General features: G+C 41.4%; 1 protein-coding gene across 1 annotated transcript in view; it reads right to left on the bottom strand.

Annotated features, from left to right (window-relative positions):
- cacna1ab (calcium channel, voltage-dependent, P/Q type, alpha 1A subunit, b) overlaps window positions 1-23623 on the bottom strand; it is a 209432-nt gene that overhangs the window by 106539 nt on the left and 79270 nt on the right. Inside the window, exons 4-15 of the mRNA XM_050044006.1 lie at window positions 17276-17367; window positions 14886-15038; window positions 14246-14433; window positions 10978-11081; window positions 10743-10858; window positions 10589-10633; window positions 9622-9714; window positions 9078-9272; window positions 4283-4395; window positions 3250-3362; window positions 604-735; window positions 413-485 (exon numbers count right to left, since the gene is read on the bottom strand). Of these exons, the coding sequence (XP_049899963.1) occupies window positions 413-485; window positions 604-735; window positions 3250-3362; window positions 4283-4395; window positions 9078-9272; window positions 9622-9714; window positions 10589-10633; window positions 10743-10858; window positions 10978-11081; window positions 14246-14433; window positions 14886-15038; window positions 17276-17367 (1417 nt within the window). The remainder of the gene's footprint in view (window positions 1-412; window positions 486-603; window positions 736-3249; window positions 3363-4282; window positions 4396-9077; window positions 9273-9621; window positions 9715-10588; window positions 10634-10742; window positions 10859-10977; window positions 11082-14245; window positions 14434-14885; window positions 15039-17275; window positions 17368-23623) is intronic.

The following is a 23623-nucleotide window of genomic DNA, read 5'->3' as shown; positions in this document are numbered from 1 at the left end:
GGCCTCTGAGTCACTCAGAGACAACAGAGCAACACAAGTGGCTCCTCACAAAAGCCATCTCTTTATCTGAGCAGGGAAAACACAGAAACACGGAGACTGCAGTCAGGACAACCGAACAAGTCATCTGACAAACTGATGACAAGACAACAATGGGCATCATTAAATTTCGCTCCTGAAAAGAGCTTCAGCCGCCCAGAAAATGTATACGAGTGTGTGTGTCATGTTAGGAAGATACAGTACATCACTAGTGCATAACTTTCAATCACACTGGTAATATATATAAAACCAAAGATAATTATATTCTCTGAGACATAGTAGTAGTATCACAGGGTCAATGCGCTCCACATCATACTTATTATTTATTACTTTAGGTACAGGACCTTAAAAGTATCTATAAGTCTGTCTTTCCTACCTGAAACACTGTCATGATCGCTGCTGCAAAAGTGTCAAAGTTAGTGGGCGGGGTCCCCTCTTCAAAGTTGAATCTGAGAGGAAGAAAAAGTGGAACACCATCACAATCATACTCACACAGATAGAGAGAGACAGAAACATGAAGATAAAACAGAGGAGTGAGCTTGTTTTTAAGTTTGTGTTGATACTGACTGTCCTCCAAACAGCTGCATCCCCAACAAGGCAAAGACCACAATGAAGAGGAAGAGGAGGAACAGCAAACTGACGATGGACTTCATGGAGTTGAGCAAAGAAACCACCAGGTTTCGAAGAGGGGCCCAGTACCTGAGGAGGAGGAGGAGGATTGACAGAGTGTTAAAGGTAAGACAGAAATGAGAGATGAAGAAAACACGCACAAAAAAACAGGGAGGAAAGAAATGAAAGAAAAATTGAGTAAAGGGAGAAAACAGGCCTTTACACATGAGGGTGTGACGAATAAATGACATTAAATTGTGAAACAATATGCATCAAAACTGTTACATACTGGCAGCGATACGCCATGTCGTGACATTAGTTTGATGTCCATCCAAACAGCACAAATTTTAACCAAATTTTCAGAAAATCTGTGAAGTAATGGGCTTTTCCATCCACTGCTGCTATGCTGACATATTATTGATCAACCAACTTCACTACTTCCTCCAAGCATAAAACCTTTGTGCGACATTTTAAGATTTTTCCATGGGCATTTTTATGCATGAATTAAAACTGCAGGATGGAAGCAAACCTATTTTGACGTCCAAATTTTATTAAAATGATATAAGTATTATATTCTAATCCCTCTGCTAGGGTTGTCACAGCTGGGCACCTTTCCGATCTTTTCAGTATATGTCGTGGTTCTAGACAGGGATGCCCAGCATCTCCCTCCATCTTTAATTTGTCACTCGAACCATTAGCACAATACATACGGCAAAGCACATTAGCTGCCCCAATTAAAATAGGATCTACATCACATTTCATTTCTATGTGCGCTGACGATACACTTGTTTACCTCTCTGATTTACGACGATCCCTTCCGAATGTACTGAAAATCATAGAACACTTTGGTACATTGTCTGGCTACAAGACCAACTACTCCAAGTCGATTTTGCTGCTGTTGAACACAGATCTGAAGAAACTGAATATCCAATCCCGCATACCGGTGGCGGGTAGGGATGTGTTCTGTAGTTAATGTATGTGTAGTGTATGTTTGCAATATCAATGTTGAATGCAATTATTGAAATGAATACAATTATTGAAATGAATGTAACTATTGAAATGTTGCAAACTGAATAAAAAAAAGAAAGTTGATTGCAAAAAAAAAAACAACCTATTTTGACGTGACGTCTGTTCCGCACAGTGTAATTAATTGATGTTTTTCTGCGTGGTGCAAAAGCTCAGATAAATCAAATCAAAATCAAATGAAATTTATTTAAATAGCACATTTAAAAACAACCGCAGTTGAGTGCTGTACAAAATAAAAGAATGACGCACATATATGTAGGAATATAACAAGTACACAAATATAAAACAGAATAAAAGCGGTAAGAAAAAATACTAAAAAGTGCTAAAATATTAAAACCACTACAAACAACCAAAGGCCACTGAAAACATGTAGCCTACGTTTTAAGATTTTGCTTAATTGTATCAATAGAGGGGGAGCATTTAATTGAGAGTGGAAGGCTATTCCGAAGCTTTGGAGCAGCTACCACAAAGGCACGATCTCCTTTACCCACCAGCCTCGATGGTGGGACAGTTAAAAGACGTTGTTCGGAGGATCTGGGATCTGAGAGGTCAGGAGCTGGTATAGGGGCAATATACTGAAGTACAAGCCCATGTATGGCTTTTAAAACAAATAAAATAACCTTAAAGTCAATCCTGTATTTGAAAGGTAGCCAGTGCAGGGATGCTAGCTAGCACTGGTGTATCTTTCGACCTCTTTCTGGAAAAATAAATGCTTTTTTGCTGCGTAATATTTGCGTTCTGTGTTAAAATACTCTTGGCAAAAACAACGCTGTAAAAAATATAGAAAGGTGCAAATTAAGTGTATCAAAAAACGCCTTTGGTGTGTAAAGGCCTTAATAATCGGACACTATTTTGATCTTGTTTATGAAATTTACAACATGCAAAACTGTGTTCATTTTTTAGAACAATGTCCAGTGTATTTAAATTTTCATATTTATTATTATTTCAGATATTTAAACCATTATACAAAGCTTCTGTAGTACAGTAGAGTTTTGATCAGCCCCACAAACTTGAAGCCAATCCTTCCTCAAACCAACATCAGTTCATCACAGAGCAGAGCCTGGTTGCATCTGGCCTGGGCCGAGAGTCAGTAACAATAACACTCACGTATTGTCCAGCTCTAACTCTGTGGGGAACTGCCCCTTAAACTGTGCTGGCAATCACCCCAGAGATTTAGTTTAATGATTTCAAGCCCGCTGCGGGTAAAACACTCATTTTCAAGTGAGATTCGTCCAAATGATCAGCGTCGTGACAAGCAGGGAAGCTCCACACAAACAAACAGAACAATATGCGTGAGCCAAAATCCAATTAAAACTTCTCCTGAAGGGAGCGTCAAAGAAGTGTCAAGTGCCAAAACCCAAGAAGTGTTTAGATGTTACAAAAAAAAAATCGAATTAAAACACCAAAATCTCTTTCATGTCAACACCACAACCGCGGTTTGTCATCAGGATGCTTATTATCATCATTGTCTCGTTTGTGCATGCTGATGGACAAGCATGTATTATGTAACAGTGTGTGTGTGTGTGTGTGTGTGTGTGTGTGTGTGTGTGTGAGTGACAGAGAGAAAGAGAAGCTTACTTGGTGACTTTGAAGATGCGGAGCAGTCGCAGAGCTCGTAACACACTGATCCCAAAGGATGTTCCTGGTTTGATGGTGGCCCACACCACCTCGAAGATACTGCCCACAATGACCTGCATGTGCAAGATGCAATTTTAAAAACGAACACTGATAAATTCATTTATAAACTTGTTTATTGGAAAGTCAAGAGGAGATGATTTCTTCTGCTGGTACATATGTTTAGGCTAATTATTGCCTGTCACTGTGTGTTAGAGCTGCATGACTCTGGCCAAAATGATAATCAATTATTTTGATCAATATTAAGATCAAGATTATTCATTGTTTTTAGGAGCAAAATATTTTATTGCACTTTCACATTTAAATAAAGAGAACACCGTTTTCTTATTTTTTACAGCGGTAGCCAGACAAAGACGGAGATTCAGTGAAGTAATATTAGTGACGTCGTTTAACATTTTCTTCAGGCTTTCCACTTCTGGACTAAGGAGTGAAGGGGGCTGATTGTGGACTAATGGTGGGTGAGTCACGCAGCTAGTGGGCGGGTCAAATAGCTGCTCTTGCCGCAGCTATACCTACTCCTGTTTTCTTTTGTTAATATTCGGTAAATACTCATTAAAGTCAACCAAACACAAACAAATAGAAAAGCACTTTATAGCTAAGACAACTGCACAAATGCAATTAGAATCTCCAACTCCATCTGCTACCTGACTGCTGACTGCACACAGTATTGTACGCTGTCACTCTACCATGTACAGTATGCCAGCATAGAACATGAACTAAACGTGCCAATAAGCCTCTGCGACAATGACAAATTAATGTGCAGTTATTGCACATGTATTTGTGACAAGCGCGGCGCTGAATCTGCTCATTGTTCATTTTGACGCAGGGCAACATGAGAAAAATCTATTTCTGAAATCTGCTGATTAAATGGAGTGTTGGATTTGTCATCAAACCTGATCGTTATGGGCGCAATTTGTTTTTTCACTCAGTTACAGTGTGTGTGTGTGTGTGTGTGTGTGTGTGTGTGTGCACTCACCACACAGTCGAAGCAGTTGAATGAGGAGTGGAAGTAGGGCTGTATGCCCAGACCATACATCTTGATCAACATCTCAGACATGAACAAACCGAGGAAGATAAACTCTGCATAGACTGGAGGGAGGAAGGAGAGGGAGAAGGAGAAGAGGGAGGGCAGGAACGAGGAGACAGAAGGAGAGAGTGGGTTAAACGGGGGGCAAAGGAAGGTGAAAATGAAAGAGGATGAGGTCATGCAGAGATAGAGTGGGTTGAAAAAAGGCCGGAGAAAGAGGGATGTAGATGACGGAAATACCAAGAGGTGGAGAGGTAGGATAAAAAGACAGTGAGTGAGGAGAGGAGGGGAAGGAAACAAAAGAGAAGCAAGGGAAAAAGAGTGAGAGAATGAGACAGAGAGAGAGAGAGAGAGAGAGAGAGAGAGAGAGAGAGAGAAAGAGAGAGAGTTAGATGAGTGGAAGTCAATAGTGGTGCGAGCCCGGCGGTGTATGACAGTCTGGTGATGAATGGACTCCATCAGCAGCTACAGCTTCATATGCTAATGACACTGGACACCGGCCAGGGACAACTCTGTGTGTCTTTGTGTGTGTGAGAGTGAGTGTGTTAGTCTGGTCATGTCAGCAGCAGCAGCTAGAACTAAAATGAAGAATGAAATAAGGTCAATGTGACATATATCATTGATACAGGTGAGTGAGTAAAGTCTGTCTGTACTTAGTTAACAGTTATTCAAAAACATTCAACAATGTGCAAAGCGAACATATTGGATTTCATTTGTAGTACAATCAAAGACAGCAGGGCAAAGATATGTCTTATACTTGAATACGTCAATGTATTACCTTAAAGTAGTCATGTTTTAGGCTGCCACCAGAATGAAAAAATATTTAAGTAGAAATCTCGCCTCATGGTTTTATGCCTCTGCAAACCACTCAAGTTTGTCTGATAGATTACATCCACGTCTGTGAAAACATGCTCCACACACATCCTCCCTAAGGCAGTGCAAAAGATCTACACAATCAGCACAATTTCAAGGTGGACATCCAAAATTGACCGAATGTCTCCCTTGACCTTTGAACTTTTGGCTATAAAATGTCATCAATTTATCATTTTATTCTATCAGACATCTGTGTGAAAATTAGTCATAATTGGCATATAAATTCTTAAGTTATGGCCAAAAACATGTCGGTGAGGTCACAGTGACCTTGACCTTTGACCACCAAATTCCAATCCACTCACTCTTAAGTCCAAGAGAGCATTTGTGCCAAATTTGTGGAAATTCCCTCAAGGCCTCCTTGAGATATCATTTTCACAAGAATGAGATGGAGGCAAGGTCACAGTGATCTTCACCTTTGACCACCAAAATCTAATCAGGTCATCTTTAAGTCCAAGTGAACATTTGTGTTAAATTTGAAGCTGTTCTTGAGATATTACATTTACAAAAGGAGACAGACGAGGTCACAGTGACCTTGACTTTTGACCTCCAAATTCTATTCTGTTCATCGTTGAGTCCAAGTGGACATTTGTGCCAAATTTGAAGATATTCCCTCGAGGAGTTCCTCAGATGTCACCTTCAAAAGAATGGGACAGACTTAATGACAACCCGAAAATATCAATCCCCCGGCCATGGCTATCACTGGCGTGAAGGCATAAAAAGCATTTTAAGTCCAAGAGACGGTATGTGCCAACTTTGAGGAATTTCCTTCAAGGCTTTCTTGAGATATCATTTTCACAAGAATGAGATGGAGGCAAGGTCACAGTGATCTTAACCTCTGACCACCAAATCTAATGAGTTCATTGTTGAGTCCAAGTGGACAATTGTGCCAAATTTTAAGATATTTCCTCACGAAGTTATTAAGGTATCACCTTCACAAGCATGGGACTGACTTAAAGACAACCTGAAAATATCATTCTTCCGGCAATGGCTAGCGCTGGCGCGGAGGCATTAAAAGCATTTTCTTTCGCCCATCAACTATAATTATATCTGAGCAAGTATGACTAAAAAACAGAGGGAAGACTTTAAAAAAGGTGATGATGGACTAGATGCTGGTTAGCAGAGACAATGCAACATGTTTCTGCTATTTAAAGGAGTTAAAACTGTAACTGCTTTGTTTGCACGTGTGGGAGGAAATGGTCGATCTGAAGTGTAAAAAGATGATTCAGGTTGGGACGAGGTGTGTGTGGACAGCAGTGGTGACTAAACTGAAAAGTGTTCTGAGAGATAACTGTAAAATATTGTGGCTTCAGCTGTAGATCTGGCCATATTTGCCTTCAGTCCAACAAAACATTCGTAAAGTTATGCTGCATTACAGACAGCTTGGAACTCCAAAAGTCCCAATATCCTACAAGAAAGAGTTCAGTGGAATGCAACTCAAAGTTGGAGTTCATACTTCATGAAGAAGCAGTTGTCTGAGACATGCAACAATGGCTGCACACACAGAAATGCACAATGATGATACGTATATAAAATATATGACGTATTTGGAGACTACAGTATTTTGTATTAGGACAGTGAATGGAATATTTAGATGTGTTCTCAAGGATGCAAGTGCCATAAAATAAAATGCACGAATTTTTTATCTTCCTCTGTTTCGTTCGTATATGGAAGGATGAAGCACTGAAGCACTGCTGAGAGTTCAGGTGTGTGTACACTTGGCAATGTACCAACAGTTCGTCATGACCAACCATATTTTTTGTTAATGCTTGACATTCTTCGGCACCTGGAATGCTTGGAGGTCAGAAGTTGGAAATCTAAACTGGAAAATTCAGGCCTCCAACTTTGACTGGAATGCAGCATTTGTATCAAAGGGGGGTCTGATGTCAAGGGTCTGATGATGATGATGATAATAAAGAATGTGCGGACATAGTGCAATCATAGTGTCAAGCTGCGTTGTAGAAATTGGGGGAGGGGTGTAATCTGCCTTTAGACTATTTTGCCTAGAGGAGAGCAGCTTTAGACAGACCTTCATTTAGCAACTGTAACAAGTCAAATTTAGCCTGCACAAACCCCATCAGCATGGGTCTGTACCGGGACCACCCTGACTTCTAGGGTTGGGAGGTAAGAGCAATACGATGACTTGCGATTCCCCCTTGAAAGATTATGTCTCAATGCAGGGAACAGCTAAACTTAAAAACCCAATTCTCAACATTATGATTGCCTGTAACAATTTTGTAAGACTGGGCTGCACGTTCTTACGACTGAACCAAATGGATGGTGAAAAAGTAATGGACGTAAAACATGTGTCATTGTGTCATGTTTACGTTCATGGGCTATGGAAGCATTTTGGCTTTTTATGGAGTTGAGGGGAAAATTAACCTGGACAAGAGTCACATTGTATCCAAGTTGCATCTAACGAGTTACTACTGTTATATAAATAAGAGATAATAGGAGTAAATTCATTTGTTTATTTTAATTATGGATCATTACAAATACGCTGGGTTTTAAAAGTAGCCATTAATCATACATGGATAAAAAAAAAAAATCATGTATAGAAATAAAAAAAGAAAAAATTGATGCATCACAAAGCACTGATAATGGTTTTATAATCGTATTGTAGCACTTTGAATTGAATTGTGAGGTACCTAGAGATTCCTGCCCCTACCGATTCTCTGCCGGATCTGCAAACTTTCTGTTGATGCTGTTACACGGGTTAGACCCGGCCACCAGCCTGTGATGAGGGTTTTCTCGGATCTTTATAAAGTCCTAAAAGGCTGTGAATTAACCACCCCAAAAATAAGGTCTTGATTTGTAATAAACTGTATTATTGTATAACTGCCGTATCCCCGGACGACATGAGGAATTTCAAATTCGATGAAAATTGGCTATTTAACCAAGATTTTGCAGCATATCTGAAACCAGTACAAGGCCATGCATATGAGGCTGGTGTACTTTTTCAATGGGAGTTCAAGGCAGTGGAATCCCACACGCAGAGTGACAAACACAAAATTGCCAAGAAAACTCGCCAACAAATGCCAACTATTTCCAAGTTCTGTTCCACCCTCAACTCTGTCACGCGACAAAGTCATGTTTTGCGTTCCAATTACCATGTGGGGCAAAATTTCTCCAAACCCTACAGAACTTGTCAAAGAAAGGCACTCTTGCGCTTCAGCCAAAAACACTGGATCGGTGCTCACAGCAGTTTGTTTGCACCTTATTAAAAGCTCTGCTATTTTATCGAGTGCTCCAGCATCCTTTCATTTGGGTTCAGTCATTTTTTGAAGTGGCCCACTTGATTAGTGTCTCCTACAGAACTGGTGTTGGTTCATGTTTTTTTTCTTCTCTTTTGGTTATTTTAAAATTGGCCTTAAATTTAATTCTGAGTGGCATTAAAAGGTCTTAACAGTCTTATATCTAACTTTCCTTAAGCTGCTGGAACCTTTGTGAGTGACTGACAGGAGGCAGCCAGCGTTACGGCACATTACCACCACCTAGACTGAGGTTGCCGACCTGCTACAAAGATTTTAAGTAAATCCATTCACAGAAAAAATGAAACCCTGTGAAAACATAATGTAGTGTAGACCCATGTGGCTCAATTTAACCCTTGTCTGTCCCCAAATTGTTGCAGTCTCAAGGGTTGTGCTTGTTGGGTTAGCAACTTCTTGGGTGCCAGGAACTACAACCCAGGAACTAAAACTGGAGCCAAGTTCCTGGGTTGTAAAGCGCATAAAGTCCCGGAGGTTTTCAGAGGACTCCTGGAAGAGTTCCTGTAGTTGATGGTACCATGTAGTCTGCAGGAAACTTTGTTCGAATACTGTACAGCATGTGTAGCTCTGTGCATATTGAGTGTTTCATGTGTGGATATACTCACAGAGGAAGTCAGAGAGCAGCTCAGGCTGGTTGTAATGCACCACAGCCACACACATGGTGTTGAGGCCCACCAGGCAGAGCACAGTCCAATAAAAAGCCTGCGTCTTCACTATCTTGCGGATGAAGAATCGCATTCGCCGCTCCTTCTTACTGTAATTGCCATCCTTACCGCTCTTTATACTGGAGCGGGCAAAACCTGGGGGGACGGAGAGAGACATGACAGACTATAGTCGAGTTTAACTGATTTTATTTCTTTTTTTGGACCCACCCACTTTGGGGGATATAAGGCTCATCATTAACATAAGATTATATAAGGCTTATTAGGCTTTTTTGCCCATACTCTTTTACTACTTTCGCGCAGCAGATGTCGTCACATATTACAAACCAAAGCGCTGCAGTTTGCCTGCAAAAGAACAGGAACTTCTCACTGGAGCACCTAACAGTCCAGAGCTGAAATTACTGGAGTGAGTTTGCTTTAAAGAAAATTTTATCTTCACATGTCTCCATCCTCTGCATACACCTATCCATCCCTCTGTTTTTCTTACCTACTGCATCCCCCATGTTGTCCTCCCCTTCCTCAGGGTTCAGCAGCTCTGTCTTGTTATTTTTGGTTTTGATGGTTGGCCTCCGCCTCGAACCTGGCAAAAGGGAAAAAAAGGATTGTGTTTTCATCTGTATGTCTAAATGTCTTTGGAATTTTATCATCTTACCCCTCCCACAGTCTGTCACTTGCGGGTGTACTGTGTTAAACCCCACATTTACACTGAGCAATTCCGTGTTTTCAGATTTATAGTCATATATTGTCCAATCAAGTCTTTTTCTTCAGCTAACAGGGATATTTTGCCGATATTCAACTGGCTTTGTGTCATAATAATGTGGGTTGTATGTGTAAATGAACTGTGATGAGCGTCCCTCGATCTTACCAGACTAAACTCAGATCAGACTGCAAAACTAGGCAGTGTTGATCGAGTATGAACCAATATTTTGTGACTGTATTGCCTATTTCCCACTTAAAATGTAATCAGAAACATATTTTGGTGCACTGTTTTCCTGTAATTCGAGAATTTGTGAATAAGAAGCTGGCTGAAAATACTCAAACTGAAAAAACCAAACAGTGTTTATTGGTCCATTGCGGCGCAGCGCATTCTGGTAGATGAAGGTTTTCTACCTCTTGAACAAAAGCAAATGCCTTAGCCCTTTTCCTCTGATTCCTCTGGTTATATGGCACCAATTTAAAAAGTATTTGTGTCTTTCTCTTGTATAGACTCTTCTAAGTTTCATGAAAAGACCATCTTTCCTGGAGTGACATAGTTCTTTCAACATGGTTTGGTATTCTACAGCGTCTGGTATCCTTATTTATCCTCTGGGAACAAAAGTCACTTTGTAGTTCTGTCTTCATACTCTATTACTGCCTCTCCTACTGTCAATAGCCTGATACTTTGTCTCAGTCACACTTACAGTATACAGAACACACATGCACAAAATTAAAGAGGAGAGGAAAAGGTTAGTTACCATCAAAGTTCCCTGTGCCGTCCTCCTCAGCCAAAATCACCTCCTCTGTACAAGAAAATAAGAAAGTAAGATGTTGGTTGGTTTACCCACATACAGTATGTCTGTAGATGGAAACGAGCAGTGTGTTTCAGTGTGTTTATCGGTGCGCACTGACCTGCTTTGCAGATCCACTCCAGGTATCCGTTGAGCTCTCTCTCAATCTGCTGCTGTCGCCTTAGCTTGAGGAACTCGCTCCTGTTCTCCACTCGCTCTCTCTCTTTGGCAAATTCACTGAGGGCACATTTGTCATTTTGCTTTATTTTATTGTGCTTACTTCAATAACAAACAAATCTGAATTTAAAGTATACAAAGCATTTAGAAGTATACAGTATTATATTTAAAACACATACCCTGAGAGTACACCCAGCACCAGGTTGAGCATGAAGAAGGAGCCGATGATGATGAGGGGGATGTAGTACATCCAGTTCCAGGCACTGCCCTCCACATCATTACTCTGCAGGAGAAAAAACAGAGACACAGACAGATGTGTTATTACTGGTCATCTGATATACAAAATGTTCTCTTACTCTCTTACTGTTTAAGACTGATGATGACCTGAAAGGTAAAAAACCAGGAAAAAAAACACTTTTAATGCACTTCTTTTCTTCTTTTGCACAGACTCTGGAACCACCTGATTCTCACCTGCTAACCGTATCACCGCACAGAAGGAAGCGTGCATCTACTGCTAGCTCGCTTAGCACCAATGAGATTGCTAACGTTACAGTTCAGCTGAGGAGGACGCCATTAATGTTTTAATCTCTTGTTGTCACAACCACGAGCCACTCCATGAGTAGATGCACGTTTCCTTCTGCTCGGTGATTTGGTTTGTGGGGTTAGTTTGGTAGAAAGAAAATAGTTCCTACATGAAACTGCTCACAACAAGGTCTGTGGATTATCTTGAGTAATCAGGTCATCATTTCTGGAAAGAGTTTTTCAGATGTATTTTTTGGTGCTTTGAGCACCATAAGCTGAGTGCCATTTAGTTCCATTATATTCAAGAGAAGGCAGACATCTCTATGGCCGGTATCTCCAACACTCTGCAACTCACACCAAATCAGTATAGATTGATAAATAGCACTATACGTAAGAGGAAAAATGTGTATTTTTGATTTTGGGGTGAACTGTCCCTTTAATCAAACAGGTTAATATCAGTACAGCTAACTGACTGAAGGTGCAACAATGGACTGATAGATGTTGGACTTTCTCTGGACTGCACAAGAGCCAAGGAGAGCTCAAGTATGTAAACTACGCTGGCTCAGAGTCACGACTACAACTACTACGTGCAGAAACGACAACATAGAGACACACGCCATGCGCCGTGTTACGTTACAGCATCTCCTGCTTTCAAAAACATTGATTGCACTAAGGTGTCTGGTGAGCACATCAGCAGCGACAGAATTGACTGGCACTGTGTCACTTCCTTTTTTTCACTACACAAACACAGCTGACAATCAGTGGAATCAGGTTACTGGAGAATATTGTGTTTCTGTTACCCGTGTAATGCCTTTATGGGACTATCAGCTGATTATTATCTGCTGCTGAAGTGCTGTGTGCATGTGTTAGGTTTTATACTGCATGGTACAGTGCGAGCAGCCCGTTCTCTATTAAACTTTCATTGGTTTCCTCCTGACTGCCTCTGTGAGTGTGGAAGTCAGCCTCCATCCATCAGAAAAGATGTTAAATATAGAGCGAGACGGACCAGAATAGAGAGTGGAAGAGAAGGAGGCGGAGAGGGAGGGAGAGCGACTCCGAAGGCAGGAAAAGGACAGATGAGAAGACGGATAAAGGAAGCCAAACAGAGAATGATAAAGAGAGAGGGGAATGGAAAATGGTTTTTGGACAAATAAATGGTGTTTTGAATCAAATCTCAAACTACTTTATGCCTCATTTAGCTAAATGAAATTCAAGCCAATCACCAGCCCCCACACCCACCCTCCCCCGAGAGTCCTTCAGGGTGCTAAAAAACATACAGTACAAACCTAAGAGACTTCACAGTGAACAAAAAGAACATTGCAACTGTGAGAGGAGCGACAAGATTTGTGGTTGATGATGGCAGATTCTCTGTTGGCATGGATAGTGTAGCTAGCAACCAGTATCTGCAATAGGTTTGGCTTTTTGTAGATAAAATATTATTTACAACACTGCGTTCAGACCAACAATAAAACTGCATCAAACACAGCCTTCTCATATGTTTCAATGAGGGCACTGCGTTGGCACACTGGGGTCCCGATGCAGAGGGCCGAAAGCAGCCTAATTCAGGGATACTTAACTTGCTTTGCTAGGGGACCACTTTGCAAAATGACAGGAGGCCAGGGGCCAGACACAGCAGCCCTGCACAGGTCAGGTGTGTGCAAAGGCATTTCCAAGAACTGAGGACATTTGGGGCATAGACCGGACCTCTGTCGGGGGGTCTGGGGGTTCCTCTCCTGACACTTTTTTTTGATAAACAAGCTCTTTTTTGATGGTTTTTACACACTCTGGTATTGTATTTATATTAAAAGCACACACACACAAAAAAAAATCCCAGTGTGAATCAATTTATTTTATTTTAAGCATCCTATCGGGGGCCAAGCTTGGCCTGTGGGCCATAAGTTCAGCATCACTAGACAGGTGCCTCCTTCTACAACGCCTGTCTGTTCTTGATTTAAGAGCACGGTCTCACTCCAAAGTTTTCGAAATCCGGCACTTGGGCAGAGACTTGCGGCGTCAGAAACCAATGAAAAAAGGCGTCCTTTAATGTCGGCATGATACGTGGCCAGTTGCTGTGATAGGTTGGTGGATCTGACTCGTAGGCTGTGGTGACGGCTCGCAGACAGCCTGTCACTCAAAGCGGCCACGCCTTTAATAATGCGTAACTTTAAGCCTGTATAAAACTGAAATGGGTGAGCTATACAAAAATCCACCCTGCATACAGTTGTCACGAAGGGGGAAATTAGCTATAGACACCAAAACTGATTTTTGTACCAGGCTGTAAACATCCTAAGTGCTTTATCGTAGGCAACTGGACTTGCTTGAGTTTCTTGAAGACGTTTCACCTCTCATCCAAGAGGCTTTTTCAGAGAGAGGTGAAATGTATTCTTTAGAAAGAAAGTAAGTCCAGTTGCTTACGATATAGCACTTAAGATTACCATGACCTGGATGATTGAGAATCTTCACCAACAGGCTGTCAACACATTTATTTCTGCTGTAAAGTTGGACATTTTAGCATGGAGGACAATGGGGACTGACTTGCTTTTGGAGCCAGCCTCAAGTGGCCTCTCAAGGAACCTGGCACTTCAATATTGGCTTCATTTTTCAGCTTTGGAGGTCGCTGCTTGATCAAAATCAACCGAGAAATTACAAATTAAGTTGTAATTGGTTGTGATTCAGGTTTTTTTTTTTTCCATGATGATATATAGGTCAAATCAATTCTATAAACAGCACAAATAAAATGTAAAGGGTAAAGATTTCTGATGGAAGCTTTAGCCAGCTTGCTGCTTTGTAATGCGAACGCGTGACTTTATTGTTTATGTCAATAACAGGGCATTGTGGGTGGGGTTGAGACCTTTGGATGTTGTGCTGTGTACATGTTATTAAAAGTTAAAAGCAAAGTTCGGCTCACTGGACAGGCTGACTTACGTAGTAGAGCATGTCTGTCCATCCCTCCATGGTGATGCACTGGAAGACGGTGAGCACAGCAAACAGGATGTTGTCGAACTGGGTGATGCCGTAGTTGGGTCCAATCCAGCTACCTTCGCACACTGTGCCATTAGGACACATCCGGGCCGACGGCGATGTGCCACATGGGTCATCGTCCACTTGCTCTCCTGGTCAAAGAGAGAAAGACAAATATTAAGTAACAGGAAACACAATTGTTTGTTACCAACAAAGAGGCTGGTGGTGTAGATAAACTGACCCACCTGTCTCACAGCAGACAGTTTAACTTACATACAGTAGGAAAGGCAAAGGTGATACAGAAAACATTAATGATGGCTCTGTTGGTAGGTTCCACGTGAACTGGGATTTCAAATTTCGAATTTCAAATGGAGTGCCCCTTGAACCTCACCAACCCTGACCTCAAACTTCAAAGCCTCTTTCACATGTGCACTGCAAACCAAAAATGATCTAGACATTACCTGGTGAAGCTGTATGTGAGAACGCAAATGTACAAATCAGTTGATTTGAACATTTAACAGTCTCAACCTAATAATTTTTACAAACATGTCTGACTTGCTTTACTACCGTGTTGCTGATGGCAATAGTACTCTTTTTTACTTACGTGTGACTTTGTCGTAGCAGGTAGTGTGGAACTTTCCCATGTAGAACTCCAGGCCGATGATGGCGAACATGAGGATGGCCACGAACAACAGCAGGCCAATCTGCAGCAGGGGGATCATAGCCTTCATAATGGACTTGAGCACCACCTGCAGGCCTGGAGGACACAATCAGAGAGGGAGCTTGTAGTATAATCAATCGACAAAGCACACTGACATAGAAAAAAGACATAGACTGTTAAGCTGGAATGTTATTGTGAAATGATTTGAGGTCATTAATTTCAGGCCACTGCATTGAAATTGTTGAAGCATTGTAGTTTCTTACTGACTGTTTTTTTTTTTTTTTTTTTAACAAAGGCATACATTTTTAGGGTTTGGTCACACATGAGTGAATGCAGGTCAGTGACTGCTGCCTGCTGAGGCAATGTTTGTGCTGAATATGGGCAGAGCCTGATGTGATGGACACAAAAAGCTTGCTTGCTAGCTAATGTTAGCTAGCTTGCTAATAAATACCATGAAGTGGTGAATACATTCCTGTTTCCTGACTGTCAGCAAGAAAGCATGTCTTACAGTATGTTGGGCAGTTTGTATTTTTCATGGCCAGTATTATACAGTATCAGCTGGTTAGACTTCGCCAAAGTTCAACAAAGTTGAACTCCACAGGAAGCCAAAATGCGACTGCTTTCCCAGTGGAAGTGAAGAGGAGGCAAATACTTGCCACTGTTAATTTCACTAATGTGTGACTGTACCCTTACGGTGCAGCCCCACTATATGCGACCAATGCGCATAAACTTGCGTCTGCCCCGCCTCGCCGGTTGCCTGTGGATGCTGCTGGATTGGCTGTTTTGATATGAGCATGGTTGTCACACCATCTCGTCGCACCACCATTTTGGTCAACATCAAAGGTATCCTAGCATGCTTTGTGCAGTGAATCCATCACCACTAATGCAAAATTAATGGAAACGAATTTCTGGTTGCAAATAATGGGGCTGCATTGTCAATATTTGCTGCTGTCATTCTGGTTTTAGTAACTTGTGATGGTTTGTCAAATTTGCACTGTTTTAGGTCAAACATATGATGATATGATAATCATCCATCCATCCATCCATTTTCATCCGCTTTTCCGGGGCCGGGTTGTGGGGCAGCAGGCCAAGCAAAGCACCCCAAACATCCCCCTCCCAGAAACACTTTCTAGGGCTGACCCAAAAAATTCGAAGCTTCGAAGCTTCGTTCGATGGCACGGGATTCGATTGTGAAAAAAAAAAATTGAAGCTTCGGCTCTTAAACACAACACTAACCCCCACCAGTCCGATACTGACAATGACCGCACGCAGAGCTGGCAGACATCCAAGAGGTCATCAGATGTGTTAGGCCTATAAGAGTTCATGTTCCAGGTCCACTTTGTGTTTTTAATTGATTGATTGTTTTGGTTGATTGACAAATAAAGGCCGGCCCCATTAGGCCGTGTAAAGGAGTCATCCGGCCTGATTTTTGCATGAATTGCCTTAAAATGTTTCACAGTAAATCAGAGAACGGGGATATTATTGCTACTGGTTATTTGAAATGGATAAAGGTATTTTTTATTGGTGAGTTAAGGGAGAATAGCCTATATATCATGTAATTAAAAAAGAAAAAATCTCCAACAAGGAAATAGAAAGCCTGACACACAATGGAGACCTGCTATTATCCTGCTTGAACACAGACGACTAAATTATTTCAACAATGTGACTCAAAATAATGATAAAATAGATTTTATTGATGTAAAATATGCATTTTCCAGTTCCACCGGTCCGCTCTGAGTCTGGTGTCAGAGACACTTCTGATGCTCTGAATTGCGCATCTGTTTGATTGTGCTGCAGTGTGCGCCGAGGGTTTTAATTTAGTGTTCAATCAAAAGTTAAACACTACTTACCACCGACCATTAGTGTTTTTTCGTTTGTGAATATTTTTATCTTGATTCTATTCGCCATAAATTTTTTTAAAAAACCCCCCCCCCGGTCATCGAATGCTTTGAATTAACTTCGTTCTGAGCTCCAAAGCTTCGAATGTCCATAAATGGATTCGAAGGTCAGCCCTAACGCTTTCCAGCTCCTCCTGGGGGACCCCGAGGCGTTCCAAGGCCAGATGAGGTAATCCCTCCAGTGTGTTCTGGGTCTGCCCCGGGGCCTCCTATCAGTGGGATGTGCCCGAAACACCTCCAGCAGGAGGCTCCAGCAGATCAGATGCCCGAACCACCTCAACTGACCCCTTTCGGCATGAAGGAGCAGCGGCTCTAGTCCGAGCTCTCTCAGCATGTCCGAGGAGATCGGACATATGACAACCATGGCAATATAAAAAGCAAAAGGAGGCAAACAAAACAGCTTGTACACAAAGGAACACATAGCACAGCACTTACTGGGAATCCCAGACACCAGTTTCAGTGGTCGCAGCACTCTGACGGCTCGTAGTGTCCTCAGGTCAAACTGAGACCCCACTGACGACAAAATACTGCAGAGACACAGCAGGAGGGAGGGAGAGAAAAAGCAGGAAACAACATCAGTTTAACAGGTGATGTCTTTCAAATAATTCATTTTTTATAAACATGTCTCATTGCACTCTGTATCATTCGAATTATAGTCTCATTTTATTGTCGAGGACTGTACATGGGAGAAAAAGAAAAAGAAAACAAATAAAAACATTATCCACTGAGAACGGACAGAGCCCGAAAGATCGCACCATCAGTCAAATTTTCCAACTTTCTACAGTTCCACGGCAACTGAGGGAATTCAATCTGCTGATAATGACAATTATTATGAGTATGTGATGCAGTCAAAAGTTCCAGAATCAGTTAAGAGTGGAGATGGCTTGCCAAATTCCCGAATCTTGTCGAAAAACTATCTTAAATTTGTGTTATAACTGAAAAAAGAAACATGATTCTGCAGCTCCATGGACGTACACTATGTGGTCCCATCATGGCACATGAAAGCCACAAATTATAGGTTTCCACCAAATTTAAAATCTAACTTAAATGTGTCGCATGAAACTTGCGAGATGAAATTGACAGTTACAACAGAAATGAGTCAGTGATTGAGTCAGTGACTCAGTAACAGTATGATGGCTTTTGCCACTATACCGCCTCATTCCCCGTCTTTGTCATGACTTGGCTTCAGAGACACGCCTCCTGTTCTGATGGCACTGTATGTGTCTATCGTGTGTGTGCGTGTGTGTGTGTGTGTGTGTGTGCGTATGTTAAGCCGTGGTGTAAAGTCAGCCAGAGACAGGTTGGAAAATTCCATGCTCTGTCTCGTACGGGGGCGGAAGGCAGGGTCTGTCCAACACGAGGGGGAGGGGGGAGTGTGGGGGCGTAGAGAAGGGATGCTCTGAGGAGGAGGAGGAGAGAGAGAAACGAAGAGGAGGAGCACAATACATCAGCAGACTTTGGCCTTAAGTCAGACATCATTAGAAGACAAAACAATCACTGATAATAAAAAAGAGAGTATGTTCTGTAAAACAAATTGTTGCTTCTTTCCATTAAGCTGCATTTCAGTTCAGTATGTTGGCATCTCTTTGAAATTTAATACCAAGTAGTTTTCTGGAGGCGACATTAGCTTACTGCCGACAGCTTATTTGTCTTGCCTAATCAGGGGCCAGCTGCACAAGATTTTACTTAAAGTCCACAATGAGGCTTTCTTAAATTAAAATCAGTTGCACAAAACACGTCTTCTCCTTTGGGCTTCCTTAAAATGTTCACTTACTGTAGGTATTTAAGGGTTTCTCCTTATCTTGGTTTTATACTTCCTTTAAAGTTAGTCAAACCATAGTACAAAAGGTATCACAAGCTTAAGCGCAAGCAAACAAGTGGTTGTCATGGAAACATGTCATGCAGTAAATGCCTCGACATTTTAAGTAAGTCCCTTAGTTTACAAAAAATTAAGTGTTAATTGTCATTCTTAAGGAGAAAACGTAAGGTGTTTTGTGCAACTGGCTCCAGATACTCATCTATATAAGATATCTGCACATGTATGCAGAACCTGTAGACAACAGGACAAGATTTTGGTATCAGAAGCATTCTGGTTTCTGTTTGTAGTGCAAGTAGTGTTGACCTATCACGTTTACACAACAGTCTGTGTGGAGAGGTGGAACGCAAAGGCCGAAATGCAATCTCGGAACCCATCTAGCATCTAACAACGATGTAGGAGTGAGTTTATGGAACAGTTGTAGTGAGGAACTGGAAACATGTCGAACATTAAGTAGGTTTAAACAAAAGTTTAGAAATAATGTATTGATCAAAATGTGAAAATAAATGATCAGACTGTAATACTTACGTAGAAGAACAGGGTACAGGAAGTTAAAGTGTGTCAGATGCCTTGTGTATGATGTTTTTTTTGTGTGTTGAATTTTGTCTTTGTTGCTATTTTGCCTTGTTTGCCTGTTTTAGTTTGTGTTGTTGAGCTGTAGCTTCAGCCTACACTTTTTTTGGACTGCACACGTGCCTAAGTTACGTTGAATTACTTTATTGGAATGTTCTGCACTGAACTATGTAAGTATCTGCCATTTTCTGTGAGAGGCTGTGACTTTAATGACGAAAATGTCGCATGTCTCATGCCCCGTATGTTGTAGAGACATGAAACTTGCCTCTCCTCATGAGGAACAAATTTGTCTCAAGAACCCATAACTTCCGAATATATAGATTTTACGCCATTTTGAATTTTTTGATAAACACTTCAAATGGATCTCTTCCTAGGAAGTTTGACCGATCTGCATGAAACTGGGTGAACATAATCTAGGGACCNCAGAAAAATGCTTAAAAATGGCTAAAATGCAACCGATCGCTGTGGCTCCCCCTGTGGACCAATGTTGTTGTTTTTTTTTCTAATTTTGGGTATGACTAAGTCATGGTATGGTATTCTGTACTCAGTGGGTATGGACTAGTTTACATTAATTTGTAGATTAATACATGATGTTCTTATTTCTATTTGCAGACCAAAATAAATTCTAATTCTTATTCTAGCTTCATTTATGGTTGCAACGGTACACCATGAAACCGTATACCGTGGTATGAAAACTCAGGTTATTATATCATGCACAATCGCTTACAGTATCTACGATAAAAGATGTGACAGGATGGAGAATCTCACACCCACACATCTCCTTTCCACCGTTCCACCAAAAAACCTTCTGTTTTCATTTTTAAGGGTCACTGTTTAATGTAAATTATAATATTGTGTAATACCAAACACTATGAAACCGTGATATTTTCAGATACAATTATCACTGTGTAAATCTCACCTAGCTTCATATTATCTTCTTTTCAAATCTATTTGAGTTGAAATGCAGATGTCTGTTTAAAGAGGTTACAAGAAATGACTTGTACACAGAAAGGAAAGGCTGAGCTTGGATATCCGCTGGCTGCACCGGATCTGCCGAAAATTGTCTGCTGCCACCAGAGACTTAGAGTCGTCAGACAGATTGCAGATGGGTTCTGAGACTGATCAGACACCAAAGTGATTTTGATTGGTCATTTCCTGTGCTAAGAAAGGATTTCCTCGTGTCCATACTAGTAATTTGGTTAGTAGTGACAGGACATCTTTATTACTGCGTATATTCAGTGCTTGACTTTATATACCTCTAAGCATATTCTGCAACCAAAAAAAACCAAAACTTTTTTTGCCACCAACACAACCTTTCTCTCTAATACTCCTGTGTTATGTGCATCTGCTCAGAATCTGTAATTAGTCACGCTCGTCATCATCACTTATCATAAGGCTTCACAACTTTGTGCAATCTGTCAGCCCTCAAATTAATTCACTATTATGAAAGAGGTGCACCTGAGATGCAAAGCAATCTGCACCTTCAGGCTTCTGCATGTGTTCACAGAGTAACCTTGGTGCCAAAGGGATTAGAAAATCTGTCCCACAGAAAGGAGAGCTGTCCCTTAAAACAAGGACTCCTGATAAAGAATTGTACATTCAAACCATGAAAAGCAAGAAAGCAGGAAGAAATACCATTTACGTAGCAACACTATATAACACAATGAGCTAAAGGACGACAGAAAAGTGAAACATATCAAGAAATTTTTAAACTTTTGGCATCTTCTTCTCCCTCCATGCCCCTATCTGTCTTATCCTCCTTCGTCTTCGCCCCCACCCCCCCTGCTCCATCTCTCTCCAGGTTGGTTGCTAATTCCAGTAAGAGGTCATTTATTAACAGACACGGTACCGGCAGCCAAGCCCCTCATTCCCTCAATGGCTTTTTAACTGCTACGGCTAAAGGCCACGCTGCAGACCTGAAAACACTGGACCTCAGCAAAAAAAGCAAACAGCCTCAGGCCCAGTAAAGATCTAACAGGACACGTGGACAGATTATAGTCCAGCATGGTCTCTGTGTAAATGAGGGGCACACAACAGAGTGACGACCAAATCTGCATGTGATCGACAGGTGTTTTAAAATCTGCTTTTTTCGTGAAACTCCTACACATTCTGATTTGTCTTTATATGTATTGCCAACACGTTGTTATGTAACTTTTTGAAGACGTTTAATCCTCATTTGAAGTTTTACAGCTACATGTGGTGTTCAGTATTTTAACTGTATAGTTTTGGCTTTCATTATTCAGCATGTTTCTAATTCTGACTCCATTGTTAATATATATTTTTTTCCATTTCTGTCTCTTGTCACGATTTGCTGCTCCAACTGCGACTTCCCCATATAGGGGCCATGAAAGCATCAGATATGTTTCAGTTTCAGAGAGCTGGATTTATGCATGGGTGAGTAGATGGATGCAGCAAAAGAGCAAAGGGTTTGTTTTGATATCTTGAATCCAAATTGTGACTTCTCCTGCCTTCCCGTCTCTCTGTCATTCATTCTCTCTCCTTTTGCTCTCTGTTTATGTTTGTCCCATTTCACTGCTCCTTTTTGTTTTTCTCCCGCACATCTCATTCGAGGGCGAAAGCAGAGCTTCAATATTCATCCGTGCGAGACGGCAACCATCCGCTTCTGCCAGACAACCCAAACCTCCAGGATGCAGTCACCCCTGGCAACGGCTGAACCTGCCCACAGTGCAGCGAGGTGGCCAGTAGAGGGAGCAGTGACTGTGCAGCCGGTTGTGATGGGGATGGAGGGGGAGGGGTGTAGGGAGGGAGGGAAACAGTGGACCAACAACAGGAGTGTAAAGTAAGAAGAGGTAAGAGTTAAATAAAGGGAGAGGAAGAAACAGAGTAACAGAAAAGAAAAAATGGAAGGTGCGGGAGAAGGAGGCTAAATAAGGATATGAAATGACTTCTTATTATTGTTATGACTACTCCTATTCTAGTTTATAAATTTCTTTTAATATAAAATGGCCTTTGCCTCCAAGATTGATGGTGTAGGCTATTATGACTGCAACAAAAATGAGGCAGTAATCAAAGTTACTGCATTTATCAACAAATTCATTATCTTGAAATGCCCAAAATGTAGGTTTTAAAGATTGTGTCTGCATGTATACCAACCTAGCCTGAAAATAAGGCAAGAGAAGCTGTCTCTCTCAAGCTATTACAGATATAATAATGGCTTTGTATGCTGATGTTGAAAAAAACTTCATAAACTGTTGATAATTGGGAACAGACATGATGTAATTTCAGTCATTATGTAAATTTTGAACAAAGAGATTTAAAGTATATGCTCTCGTTATCACTGAATAATAAGCACAATGAGATAAAAATGGGCAGGTTACAGTGTATTAAAGAGTATGGCTAACTTCGCTACTATACTAAGTTAAATTATGCTTTATTATTATTATTTTTTTAAAATCTCTTCTCAATTACCATTAGTAATGTTATTAAGCTTTAACTATAGCCCTTTTTAAACAGGAATTGTGCAAATTTGCAGGAAAGCCCAATCAGTCTTCTTTCAGCATTGGCAGTATAAAAACAAAATCGGGGAGTGCAGCAAAATGCCGCCTACCTACTTTTGTTTATACAGAATGCGCCTTTTTCGGGGCAATGGGGCGTGAGCAAGTAACAAAACATGTAGCTCAGTGTGTGACGTAAACAGTGACGTGGGAGGGAAGCTGCGGCTGGTCAGTCCTTCAGCGATTCTCTCGTAAGTCGGCCCGTCCTTCACCGTCCCCGTCATCTGACGGTTAATGGCCTCTTCGTTTGCGAGGACAAGGAGGGCGCGCAATTCCTTGTCTCCCCAGTTGCTCATCTTTACAGTGTCTGTCAGGTTTGCGTTTCCCTCTTGCTACTAGCTGCTCGCTAATTCCTGTTATCAGCTGTTTCCTGTTTATCCACCGCCAGTAGGTCGCACATGCGGTGTCAACAGCTCCTCCCACAAGTCATCAACAGCCCCTCCCGTGGCGGAAGGCCGCCTCGTTCTTTTTAACCAAAAATTTTTCGCCAATATGTCTACCCTACGAGGCAGAAAATTAGACAACTCGGATCAACTCGCCATTCCGGCTCTGTGTGTCTAAACGCTCGCAGCTTGCCAGCAAAACGGCCCAACATTTGCCGAAAATCTGGCAGTGTAAAAGGGGCTTAAGTCTTTAGTGAAGGCTGTTTGACATTTACACCATCTACTAGCATTGTCTGCTAAAGCTAATCAACACTGTAGCTAGTACCATTAGCATAGTTACCCTGGGACCTGTCAGAGGATGCATACTTGTCCTAAATAAAGCATGCAGTATGCATTATGCAAACAAAAGCAAAATAAACAGTCTGCCAAAAAAACACCTGGATGTAGCTCAGATTTGCAAAAAATCTACCTCACCTTACGCACAGTGCAAACCTCT

This window comes from Epinephelus moara, chromosome 5, assembly GCF_006386435.1.
Source record: "Epinephelus moara isolate mb chromosome 5, YSFRI_EMoa_1.0, whole genome shotgun sequence".
In the NCBI taxonomy this organism is placed as follows: Eukaryota; Metazoa; Chordata; class Actinopteri; order Perciformes; family Serranidae; genus Epinephelus; species Epinephelus moara.
This window is presented reverse-complemented; position numbering and strand designations above follow the sequence as displayed.